Raw genomic sequence first — 12,305 nt, 5'->3', positions numbered from 1 at the left:
ACCAGATAATATTCTGAGACACATCAAAGCATTGCCTCATTTATTTCTGCTGCCAAACAAACCAGAATTATTTATTTATTTTTTACGTCCAAACAAACAAAAGTACAAAAGGTATTAATTCATATTACACCTCACCTCCTGTGCTTGGAAATATTTGTGCATCACTAATCTTGCAAATATAGCTCAGCTTAAACCAGCTTGTACATTTATATGTCTCTTTTTTTGACTTATAATCATGGTCAAGCCCATCAGAAAACAACATGGGCAGATGGCATACACCAGATGTTCATGATTACGGAGAATACAAAATGATTCCCGATTTCAACATCATTAGCAAATAAAAAAATAAAAGGGGGGGGGGGGGCAGTGGGAGAGAAAAAAATTTCTGTTCCTGGCTTTGAATCAACGACGCAAATAGGAATGCCCTTCGTGTTTTCATCCCACAGGAGAAGAGAGGGAGGGGATAACTGGTGTTGATGTAATCACAGCTGATTTATAAAAGAGATGGGCTGGTCTTGCAAGGTCCCTTGCCCAGATGTTGTTGCATAATAGCTCATTGAAAATGAAAGCTCTGTTGTTTTGTGTTGGCTTCCAACCCCTGGGACCAGCTGGCCAGCTTTGGATGTATGAAGCTGAGCTGATGCCCACTGCCAACCACAGGAGATGTTAGACAACTATAGTTCCAGCTCCATACACAGCAGAGATGACGTATCATAACAGGGATTTAAAAAAAAAAAAAAGAGGATACACTGAGCATCAGTGGGTATTTTATGTGTGTGAGCTTCATGCAGGATTTCATTGACTTGTTAGAGAATGGTGAGGAGGACTGACTATCTTGCTGATTGGCAGCTCAGTTTTATGACATGGGTGAGGATGTCAGTCTGCATCTTAATCACATTGAGAGCAGCAAGTTTTTTTTTAGGCACCTGGTGAGGATGCTGCCCACAGCTCTGTCTGAGACACTACACACTTTTTGTGTTCTTTCCTTCCAGTGCTATGTCCCCAATGGCTCATTCTGTTGTCCTCTTTAACCCCAGGAAAACAATTCTGGATGAAATGATATTTTGTATATCAAGTTAATAGGCTGACTTTTAAATCTGATTTGACATCCGCTGTTGCAACTGCCGCTGTGTTACAAGAGCCAAAGTGGTGGGGTAGAGGAACATCACTCTTCAGATGAGATTTGTTTGATGACCCACATAGGGAAATTAAATCATAGCAAAAAAAGATTGTGCAGGAAAAGACAAATACAAGCATGCTGTGTACATAGATGTAGCATTCAGTGTGACTGATTTGAGAAAATACTGGTTAAGAGTGTAAGACATCTGCATCTCATGTTACATGGTAATGAGCTACTACACAAGAGTTTTTGCTGACTTTACTGTAGGTGACATGCAGGAAACACATGGGGGGGCCATGTTTCACCACCCAGTCGATGCACTTAATTCACAGCGTGCATAGCAAAAATCTAATTACCTCACCTGACAAATAGCAATCTGCACAATTTGAGTTAATGAAAGCAGCAGTTATTGTGTGAATACATTTTTCGAGTGAAGTGATGATGATGATAAGTAAACACTGTGTTGGTTAAGTAACAAGACTAAGGCTACATCTACACTACGTTTTAGTTTTAAAAACTCATGTTTTTGGTACGTTTATGCCTAGCAGCAACACCACAAGCCCCTGAAGGAAAATTCTTCATTTTAACACTACAACTGCCTTTGCTGTTCCTCATTCATAGTATTTTCCACAACCAACCAACTGCAGAGAAGATAACCTCCTTCCTGTTTACACCGACTAGGTCAGAGGTTCACTAAAGTCTTTGTAATTCATCCGATGGGGGAAACAAATGTCTGTACCAAACTTCAAAAATGACAAAATGTCAACCTGCTTGTGGTGGTAGACGTGTAGTCTGCTGCTCACCAAACTCAGTAGGATACATCATCTGGAAACCACAAATGTCCTCACAAAATTTCACTGAGTAGGTGAAAACTTTGACATACTAGTGACGCTAGACTAAAAATGTGGGTATGTCAAGGGAGTAGAATACATCCTCTAGGGACTGTTGATATCTGTACAAAAGTTTATAGTAATTCAATCAATTCAACAAAAAGATGTCAGTCAAGATCAAAGTGCTGGACTAACATTGCCGTCTCTACGGCCAAACTTTTAAATAGTAAACAATTTAAATCTTAAAAAAACCTAAGCCAATAAAATAAACAGGTTCACCTGATACACGTGTTTTAGAGTCGTCTTTTGATTCATTCCAGAAAGGCCCAGTAGTATGAGGAGATTGTGTTGCCCCTTCAGACACCGTTGCATTATTAATCAGAGCAGTCTCACCAGGTTCCCACCTAGTGCCACTTAAATCCTCCGTAAGTCCCATGGCACACCCAAGCTTTTCTCTCCACAGGCCATTTAAGGGGAACTACAACTAAAGAGCAAGTTGGTAAAAACTTGCAATCTTGAGAGCGAGAGAGAGAGAACATCTACTCAGTCAAAATACTAATACTAGAAACTACAGAAAGAGAAAGCCACAGCATATGAGTGAAAAAAACAGGAATGAATGAAAACAATAAGCTGAAAATGAAAAGCAAGAAGGCCTAATAGTGCACCTAGCAAATTTTCAATAACCTTACATCTACTTGAGATGCTAGTGGATACCCTGGTGTAAAGGTCACCTTTGTTCTTCATCATGTTTCCTTGAAGCTACCAGAGAGCCTCAATCTAAGGGTCTCAGTAGTTAAATAAGTAAGACTTTAAATGTCAATATTTTAATTTTCAATTTCTGCTTTATAAGTAATATGTTAAAAAAAATGTGTTTTAGATTGATACCACTCCTGTGTCTATAAGCTAAATATGAAGCCATAGCCAGCAGGCAGTTAGCTTAGCTTAGCATAAAGCAAGGGGAAAGAGCTAGCCTGGCTCTGTCCAATCTACCACCTCATAATAAAGATGAACATTTGACCTGCTAAACATCAGCATGCTCACATTGTCATTGTGGGCATGTTAGCATGCTGAAACCAAACCACCAATATGCAGCCAACAATACCCGGCCTCACAGAGCCACGAGCCCCGGGAGAGACTCTTACTGTGCGCTCAGAGAGAACACAAAGGGAGTTTTTAGATGTGTGCGTTGTTCGACAGGGTCTTGGAGGCAAAGAAACAATCCTGCAGTCAAATGTGCTGCTACGCTAAGCTAACTGCCTGCTAAGAAATGTATTCCAATGTATTCAAACTGTAAGTCAGACCCACTACAGCCTTTCACCATGTCCTCAACTTCTTCCTGTCGTCCATCTGGCACATATCACAACAACCTGAATGTCAATTGGCAGGAAGGCAAGCACGTCCATATCACATCACCGACTGAAACTGTACCAGAGTCTTAAATGTCTCTGAGGTACATGGGTCACACTCTGCCTGTCCTGTAATAAGAGAGGAGAAGGTGCCAGCCAGGATACTCAAACAAGCCCTTAGCAGCCCAGGCACACATAACATCAGCGCATTACCTCAGGAATTCATTGACCCGAGCCCAAGTGCCCTTGTTTTTTTTTTGTTTTTTTTTACAGCAGCCCTCATCCATTGTCACTGTCTAGATGAAATGAGCTTCTCTGATTTTGGAGGGGAGCAGGGGGAGGGAGGTAAGGGTGGGAGGGGGGCGGGGGGGGGGGGGGGGGGGGGGGGGGGGGGGGTCAGGTGACCATTCACATTCCCTGTTTTGCCTCAGTGAGACTATGTAGGTCACACCCTCCTTTGGCTCATTAAAAATTCAGGATGGAGAGACCTGCTTCATTCTTCGCTGGCATGAAAAATATTTTACTACTAAAATCGAAATTTCTAGTGTTTTTTTGTAAAGTATAGTCAGGAATAAAACTGAAGATATAAGGTATTAAAGCATTTAGTCCACTGCTGGTCTCTCCACAGTCACACCAAACTCAACAGGTGATATTCAACAGCCACATTTGCAAGGGTCAGGTTAAAAATCACTGTCGCCTTTTAACTCTCCTCAACATATGTTTTTACTTATTTAGTTTATTTTTTGTTGTTTTACTTATTGTGCATATTACTGTGCAAGCACCTAATTTTCCATTATTATTCACTTTCAGTTTCCACATTATTATAGTTTTCAGTTTTTTAAATATCCTTTTAAATCTTTATATCCTTCAAATTTAAAAGTGCCATATAATAACAGTTTTGTCATAGACGGGTCAGTCTATGGAGGAATGCAGTGAACAATCTGTTACCTGCTTTTCTCCCCTGAAGAGAGCTGAGGAGAAACAGGGGGCGGAAAAAGAGAAATGAAAACATATTATTTGAATGACTTTGCACTTTCTGTGGCGATATTGTAATTTGGACATGTAAAAGATATTGGCAAGCTCAGTGAAGCTAGCTGAAATCTGTATTTTTTTTTTAGCCTGGGGTTATTTTTCAAAGCGAACGCTCAAAGATTTAATGAAATGGAGGAGGGTAACTGTCAACATGGTGATTATCTACTCTGTTGATGCATGAACGTGATCATAATATGACTAAAACACAGGAGAAAAAAAAAAAAAGTTACATTTGATTATTGCACCTACAAGCTAATAATTGTTGACAGAACATGTAACATTAACAGTGGTTAAGGTTAGTGTTAAAACAGCTAGTGTACAGTTACATTTAAGAAACACAATTTTTTAAACATGGGATAAATCTAATTTTTGAACTGAATATTTCTTAATGTATTCATCAAGCTGCTGTACTGAAGAAGCCCAGTGCAGTGATTCAGCTGGACGGGGGCCTGGAACATGATAAGGACTATTGAGATTTACTGTTTAAGGCCATGAGCGAGCTGTTGTAGAGATTCCAGAAACTCTAGCAGGGCCCTTGTTGATGCTGTTTAAATGAATAGTTGTGAAATAAGTGGAAACCTTTTTTGCAGAGTTATATTAGAAGATTTTTTAAATCTATGTTAAATATGAAGCCACAGCCAGAAAAAGGCTATCTTAGATTATTTTCGCTTAGCTTAGTTTAAAGCCGTCCAGAGCAAAAAAGTGCATCAGCCTACTAGCAATTCTGCTCACTATCATATTATATCTTGTAACTGACACAAACTGAAGTGAAAAAAAAAATGGACAGTTTGAGGTTGTTCCGGAGGGTTATGTGCTGGACCGTTTCCTCACAGAGACAAATAGAGAAGAAAAAGACTGAGTCATTTCAGCAAGTGTCCCAAAACAGCATATGTTTACATTCAAGTGACAAAGCCCTGCGGCAGCCGTTATGACTCTTCTCTGGCTGGAGCAAAGGAAGTCACGTGATGTTACAGAGCATTTTAGAGTAATTAAACACTTAGACTCCAAATGATTAAACGGAAAGGAATGATTTTTTATTTTCATTCTACCCTTGCTTCTCCACTGTAACTGAACCTCCTTCAACCAGCCCCGACTGCTGTGAAGGCGGCCCAGGCAATGCATTTGTCAGGCAGTCACCACCACGCTCTTGACCTTTGTGTAATGCATCTGCAAAAGCCAAGGGCGGGCGTCGCTCAGCGCTCACATGGTGACGTCATCATGGATAAACCCTCTGAATCTCAGCCTGAGGAGCATCCCCATGGCCATACTTTTGCAATTATTCTATACAAAAACAAAGCACTCTTCCCATAAATAGTGGAGTATATTACTTTGTATTATATTTTGTTATAATTTCATTACTTTTTTTCAAAGAAGTATGAACTACTTTTTCTTAGATTAATACCAAGGTTAGGTTCAACTTCCAGTGTAAAGCAATTGGCAGCTCTCAAAGTAGTTTGCCCAACACTGCATATGCGAGTGTAACTAAGGCAGAGCTCATACTCACACTCTCAGTTAATGAATGCTTGCTGCACAGCTGCCACAGTAGCTATGCTGACTTGCTCCCATGCAGTGTATTAAATTATTATGTCAACCACGCTCTCTCTCTCCACAGTGCTGCTTTAATTCATGTCACCCATTCAATAACAAAACATGCCGCCATGAGGGATTGCTCTCTACGATATGATTGACCAACAGTCCTGCAGTCTTGTCTTCCCAAAGCCAACTTACTTTGAATTTATTTTTATTTTTTTTTAATTGCATGAAAAAAAGTTGCATAAATTCAGGGATACCCATGTGTCCCTTTGAACCTGAGCACAGACATATTTTTGGGAATTGCACCTGGGTTGAAACCAACGTAGGTGGCCTTGTTAGAGTGGGAACACACGAGCAGCACTTGCTTTTGAAATATTTTCATGATGCAAACTAAGACCAGCTGCACTTCTTTGGCACCAAGGAGAATGTCTCAATACAATGTGCCACTGTTACTTTAAATCTTACTCAGATTTGAAATGGTGTGTTGCTGGAGTAATCTGACCATCCAGTACGTTGTCATCTATTTGTACAGATCAAAGCAGCTTATTGGGAGAAACAGGGTGACAGTGATCAGCTGACAGTGAAATGCATCATCAGCTATACAAGATCTGTTTGTGTGTGTGTGTCTGTGTGTGTCTGTGTGCATGCACTAATGATCTCTGCTTATTCTCAGTGCTCTCTTGAACTTGCTTTGTGCAGTGGAACATGTACGCGCAACAACCACACTGCCCTCCTGTGGGAATAGGAGGTATCACATATTCATAACCAGGTCTGTTCACACTTTGATTAATAAAAATTAAAACTGCTCCCACAGTGCATAAACACTATTGATCTGCCAGCCCTAATTACTGCAGGCATATTACATCTCTCTTTGTAGATTATGAATTTGAAGACCTTGGCTTGTGTGATTGATGATTGAGTGCTGATGTGTTTATAAGAGGTTTCCTATCTCAATGAGAGAAAATGATCAGATCCCCTGGACAGATATTCAAATGTAATTTAGAACAAGTTCAATTTCAAAGTAAGCTACAATTATTCCTGCAATTCTAACCGTATTTAGTCTTTGTGCTGTTTTCCAACCTCTTATTTTATCCTCATGAGCAGGTTGTTAAATAAATAACCTGTGAATGTTGTGTGGAATCAGTGCAAGTAATTGCAGCCAGGATATTTTTGTTTGCTGTTGTATTCGTGCGAGTGGATCTACAATACAGCTCAGAGTAATGTAGCTCCACTGTGTCTACACACATTTGCAATAGGATGTAATGTAATATCACAGTGGAAATAACAGGTAGACGCCAGGCATCTGAAGCAAATTCCTGACATCATCTTTTTTTAGTTTTATTTTATTTTTTTTGTCTTTCCAAATTTGTGTACTTGTTAAGTTGATGGATGGATGTTATATTTATACCAGGCAAGGTCTCTGGTGAAAAAGCCTCCCTGTCTCAGCTGCAGGGCTGCTGACTGCAGGTTGTATTCTGTCTTACTGGCCGTGCCGCACACGGGGAAACAGATGGTTAATAAGGTCACAGCAGACGTGCCTCTCACTGGCGCAGACAAATTGCAGACTCACCAGCGGTGCTGACTCAGGACATTAGACTCAGGGGAACTGAATTAAGACCTCTTTTTGTAATGGGGGAAGTTGTTGCTTTGTGTGCTGTTGTTTGTGTCGCTATCCATAGATGGAAATGAAACATACAGTTCTTAATGAAGCATGAGGTCTTACATAAACACATCATTTTCTGTTGGAACATTTTTTCACATGACAGATTTCTGTATTTGTGTTTTTATCTGTGCTGTTATGACCGGTTTGAAGTTGGGCGGGGTGCTCGTCTGGAAAAATGTTATGTCACGCATTTTCTTGATCAAAATGATGTGACAGTTGTGAGTTGTTTGCTCACCCCTGATGAAGAAGATTAGCTGAGTTTTTAATCCATAAACTCTCAGTAAATAAAGCCTTGAGTGGTTTTCCCCTAACATGAAACTTGATTCTTGCTTATTTAGTCATGGCTGAAGACTCACTGGAGGAATGCACTGTATCATACTGTATATTTTATATTTTTTACTTCTAAACTATCAGATTAGATGATAAATAAGTCATTTATATTTGGACCTTGTACAGCCCGCGTATCCAGTATGTTTCAGTGCATTATATTAATCCGGTTATTGCAGTATTTCCAAGTACTTCTTTACTACAACCTACAGTAAGACAGCTAACAACCTTATTGTTTCTCTCATAAAGAGGAAAAATCACTCATATTGACTCCTTAGAAAACACATCTTAGACCCTTTCATTACCAATTATTCTGAAGTGCTCTCATTTTTGGTGCAAGAGTCAGCGGTTGACAGACTACCAGACCAAAGATGATGTTTCCAATTAGATTTCTGTTCTAAACATAGAAGATGTGTCTTACGACCTTAAATCTTCCTGCTGTAAGGACTGGTCGATGATGTTCTGCTCCCATTCTGTTTGAATGTCATAACGTCTTTGTCAGAGCAGATCAGAGCGTCATAACTGAGAATTTATTTTTGTCATTATTTGTCATTTTGCTTGAGAAAGTATAGTTGTTAATGCTGATCTTCTGACATATGTTTGCAAACTAATTAAGGTAAATTACTATAATATGAATACATTTAGTTCACTGTGTCTCTCCCAATTCCTTGTGAAGAATACTAATAATAAAATATAATAAAATAAAAGAAATTTATACATTAAAAGTACAACGGCACAATTGATTGAATAGATATAATTTTTGCTTTTTTTGAGACAAAAAGACAAAATTTAAAATCCCAGAACCAAATCACATCAGTGTCTCCATTTATTGCATCTTTTTGAGAATGTTTTGTTAAGATTTCAGAGGGCTCGTATTGGGACTTACGAAACTTACAACATACAGTAGTGTCACATGATTACTCAGTCCAACTCTAAATCTTCTTAGACCTTTATTCTCGTTACCTAAATTTATCATTTTATCTTTTGCTTCATATTTATACTTTATATACACTTCTTGTTTCCTCTTGTCAGTTGTTCTATGCACAGTATGTTGAATACCATCTATACCCATAAACTGCTAAGACAAGCAAGCTTTTGTTGTCATCTACCTAATAACAAAGTGACTGATAATCTAAAAGTACCAGCATCTACTTTGTAAACCAGTGATGTGTACGTTGATCAGAAATTTCAACCACAGTACACCAAAGTCCTTCCTTATTTAAACACTCTTTATTTTACAATAATACTGCCTATGTGTGACAGGTCATTAAATTATTACATATTTTCAAACAAACAGGCACATTAACTCTTTTCTTGTGGCTTTATCACCTATATTTTTAAAATCTTATTCTTTATCCCTGTAGTTTTGATTCAGAGTACGCACTGCAATAATTACAACACCTTGCACAGTTGGAAAATCAAAACTACGCATGTCTTTGAATCAACAAACATATAAACAGTACACTACCATACAGGTTTGGCGAATAAAAATCTGTGTTCAGTGCATAATGTGCATGGCATCAGAGAAGATACATTCATCACCCTGTTCACCGCAGCTCTCTGCTTCAGTCCTCGGTGTCAGAGCTGTCTGCTGGGTCGGTGTTGTGGGTCAGCATGTAGTTGTCCATGTCGATGGAGGGGCAGTTGTGGATGGAGTAACGCAGACGCTCAGCGAGAATAGCCTGACTTGTGTACGGGGGCAGGCGAAGCAGGAAGAAGCAGGTCTGAGCAGTAGGGAGGCCGTTGACAGGCTGGAGGAGATGATGAGGGGGACTATTAGTATTAATGTTACTATTAGTATTTGTTCTTGTAATTAGGCTAACGACTTCGGTAGCAATGGCCTTACCCTGTCAACCTTGATGATTTGGAACTTCTGTGTGATATCAGCCGGGTTGGAAGGCAACCTGGACCTGCCAGAGACGAAGCGTAGGAACAGCACCCTCTCCTCATTGGTGAACTCCTCCAAGCTCTGCCAAAACCAGCCAATGAGCTGGTGGCTCTCAGTGATGTCACGGTAACGCACCAGCTTCTTCAGCATCTCAACAGAGACCTCTGGCAGGCCACAGACCAGCTGCTCCAGCTGCTGTGCTGTCAGCAGGGAGAGGAGGGGTACGGGGATGATGGTGGACATGCCCTCTCTGATGGCTGCCACCTGGACACAACAGAGCAACGTCAGCTTTGATACTTCTTAGGACGAGATAAAGGGAACAACAACGGGAACAACGGGAACAACAAACAGGCTGTCGAGTGGGCGCTAATGGAAACTGGTGGGCAGACTGAATGTTTAAAATGGAGGCAGTGTTTCACAAACAGTAGAGAGAAATCCTCAAAGTCATTATTGTACAATAACACTGCCTGTGCGAGTCAGATGTGTTTGGTGAATTCAGCTAAAAGAAATTAGTTGTAAGTTTTTACCGGTCAGTTTGTTTAATGGGGGTTAAAGATATTTGTTTAGGTTTCTACTAGAAAAACAACTAATTTCATCAGTTGATTATTTTCTCAAAAAAACCCAAAAGAAATACATATTATATATTATACTTATTCATATTTGAGAGGCTGGAACAAGTGACTTTTTAGCTTAAAAATGACTTAAACAATTAACTGATTATCAAAATTCTTGCAGATGACAATTGGCGCTATCACCTAACTGTTTTGGCTCCTCCTCCATCTAAATAACTGGGGTGACAATAATTTTGTTTTCTGTGCTGAAAGAAAACTGCTGACTGTCCCAGTCACACAGGATACAGAGGCCTCACTGTTTGCATGTTTCATCAGGAAACTATTTATTTTCTCAGGGTTAAAAGGGTTAGGGGTTAACTCCCTTGTACTACTACACTTAAGCATTTTAGTGCAGCACTTGATTAAATGGGTTTTCACTGATATAAACAATATGTAGGCGCCTATGCAAAGGTAGCATGCATCAATAGGTTGTTATTCAATTACTTGTTGCCAGTCTGTGTTTTTTTTTTTTTTTGACTGCTGTTTTTTTTTTTAACTTGACTGCTGAAACAAAATCGAGCACAATGAAACAAAGAGTTCTGGTTTGTGAATGACAAGTTGACTGTGTCCACTTTGCTGATTTGGTCACTTCCTCCTTGTGTAATGATACAAACTACTAAGGACATTTTGACAGCTCTGCTAAATGCACTCTTAATACCTGTGAATCCATCTCATGCAGTCTGTAGTCTAGAGCTCTCTCCACATATTCAGTCCGGTTGGCAAAGGTTAGGGATATGTTTTGACCTCCAGGAACCACAGGTACCAGCCTTCCATCTGCACTGTGTGCCATGAACGAGTCCAGTGGGATCATCTTCAGACAGGGGGTAAAGCAGGACAGATAATATAGAAAATAACAGAGAGGAGTTGGGAGGTGGAGAATAAAATTTTAGTTTAATATCTTTCAGCTTGGAAAGTTGAAGATCTGCAGGAATAACAATCAATAGTTTGCATCATATCTCACCACATGGAAATTATCGTCTGTGATTCCACTGTTTTCCAGATGAAGGATGCCTTGGAGGGTGCGGTAGGTGAGCAGGTCTACCTCCTCAAGGTCAGGCCCTCCCAGTGGCATGGAGCAGAGTTGTTTCCACACCCAAGGAGCCAGATGTAAATCCAGAGGCTTCTTGGTGCGAATGGCCACAGCCATAAGGATGCCAAGGAAGCGAAACTGGACCATGTGATCGTCTGAGAGTGCCGCTGGGTTCAGGAGGAACCTGTACAGGTACAAAGCCAAAGCCAGAGGTAAACATCATTTGTGAAAATGTGATATTCTGTTTGACTTTAAATGTATTGTTATGATTGGTGGGTATAAAAAGAAGTCCACAGACCTGTCAGTGTTACTGCCCACATCTGCAAAGCTGTTGGGAGTATGAATCAGAAGATCCACCACACCAGACTGCAGCTCCTGGTGAACACACATCGTCAGTTTGACTATTTACATTAAGCAGAATATTCAGGCTGCGTTTTAGGCCACCTGTTGCTGTTAGACCTCCTGTGTGTGATTTTGCCTCCTACCTGGCACATCTCAGTGATGGTGTCATCAAACACTCCTCCAGCATCGTCGGCTCCCTCTCCAACAAGCTTGACCTTCCAGGCTCGTGATGGCAGCCGAAGCTCCAGAGGATTCAGGCTCACCACCTGCTTTGCGATCTGCACGAAGATCGGTTTGCTCGAGCGGCCTCTGTGGGGGTGTAAGAGAGGAGACATCAATCATCAATCAAGTGATGGCCACATGCTCACATATATAAAACAAGCAGACAGCTGCAATCAAAGGGTGCTTTAAAAAAAAAAAATTGCAGGCAAAACGACCAAGGTGGCAGATTAAAGTCATGAAATTAAGCTACTGCTGGCCAGTTGGAAATACAGCAAGTTGTTTTGGCCAGCTCCTGTTTTTCCACCAGCTGACCCCTGAAGACATACACATCCTGCCAGCTGACTCAACATCATGGTCACTC

The 12,305-nt window shown here is 40.4% G+C and overlaps 1 protein-coding gene and 1 long non-coding RNA gene across 7 annotated transcripts in view; one reads left to right on the top strand and one right to left on the bottom strand.

The window, feature by feature from the left end:
• Positions 1-12,305, top strand: part of LOC139611250 (uncharacterized) — a 115,640-nt gene that overhangs the window by 99,767 nt on the left and 3,568 nt on the right. The window contains exon 2 of the long non-coding RNA XR_011686284.1: positions 11,351-11,592. This is a non-coding gene — a long non-coding RNA (uncharacterized lncRNA). The remainder of the gene's footprint in view (positions 1-11,350; positions 11,593-12,305) is intronic.
• Positions 9,060-12,305, bottom strand: part of LOC139611248 (probable E3 ubiquitin-protein ligase HERC1) — a 39,777-nt gene continuing 36,531 nt past the window's right edge. For all 6 annotated transcript variants that reach the window (XM_071465735.1, XM_071465737.1, XM_071465734.1 and 3 more), the window contains 6 exons: positions 11,866-12,031; positions 11,679-11,755; positions 11,312-11,564; positions 11,009-11,161; positions 9,698-10,003; positions 9,060-9,602 (listed from right to left, as the gene is read on the bottom strand). In XM_071465735.1, the coding sequence (XP_071321836.1) occupies positions 9,417-9,602; positions 9,698-10,003; positions 11,009-11,161; positions 11,312-11,564; positions 11,679-11,755; positions 11,866-12,031 (1,141 nt within the window). In that variant the 3' untranslated portion in view covers positions 9,060-9,416. The remainder of the gene's footprint in view (positions 9,603-9,697; positions 10,004-11,008; positions 11,162-11,311; positions 11,565-11,678; positions 11,756-11,865; positions 12,032-12,305) is intronic.

This window comes from Trachinotus anak, unplaced genomic scaffold (assembly GCF_046630095.1).
Source record: "Trachinotus anak isolate AG129_WGS33_773 ecotype Australia unplaced genomic scaffold, CSIRO_AGI_Tana_v1 ptg000028l, whole genome shotgun sequence".
NCBI classification, from domain to species: Eukaryota; Metazoa; Chordata; class Actinopteri; order Carangiformes; family Carangidae; genus Trachinotus; species Trachinotus anak.
The sequence above is the reverse complement of the archived record's forward strand: the minus strand, read 5'-3'. Positions and strand labels throughout refer to the sequence as shown.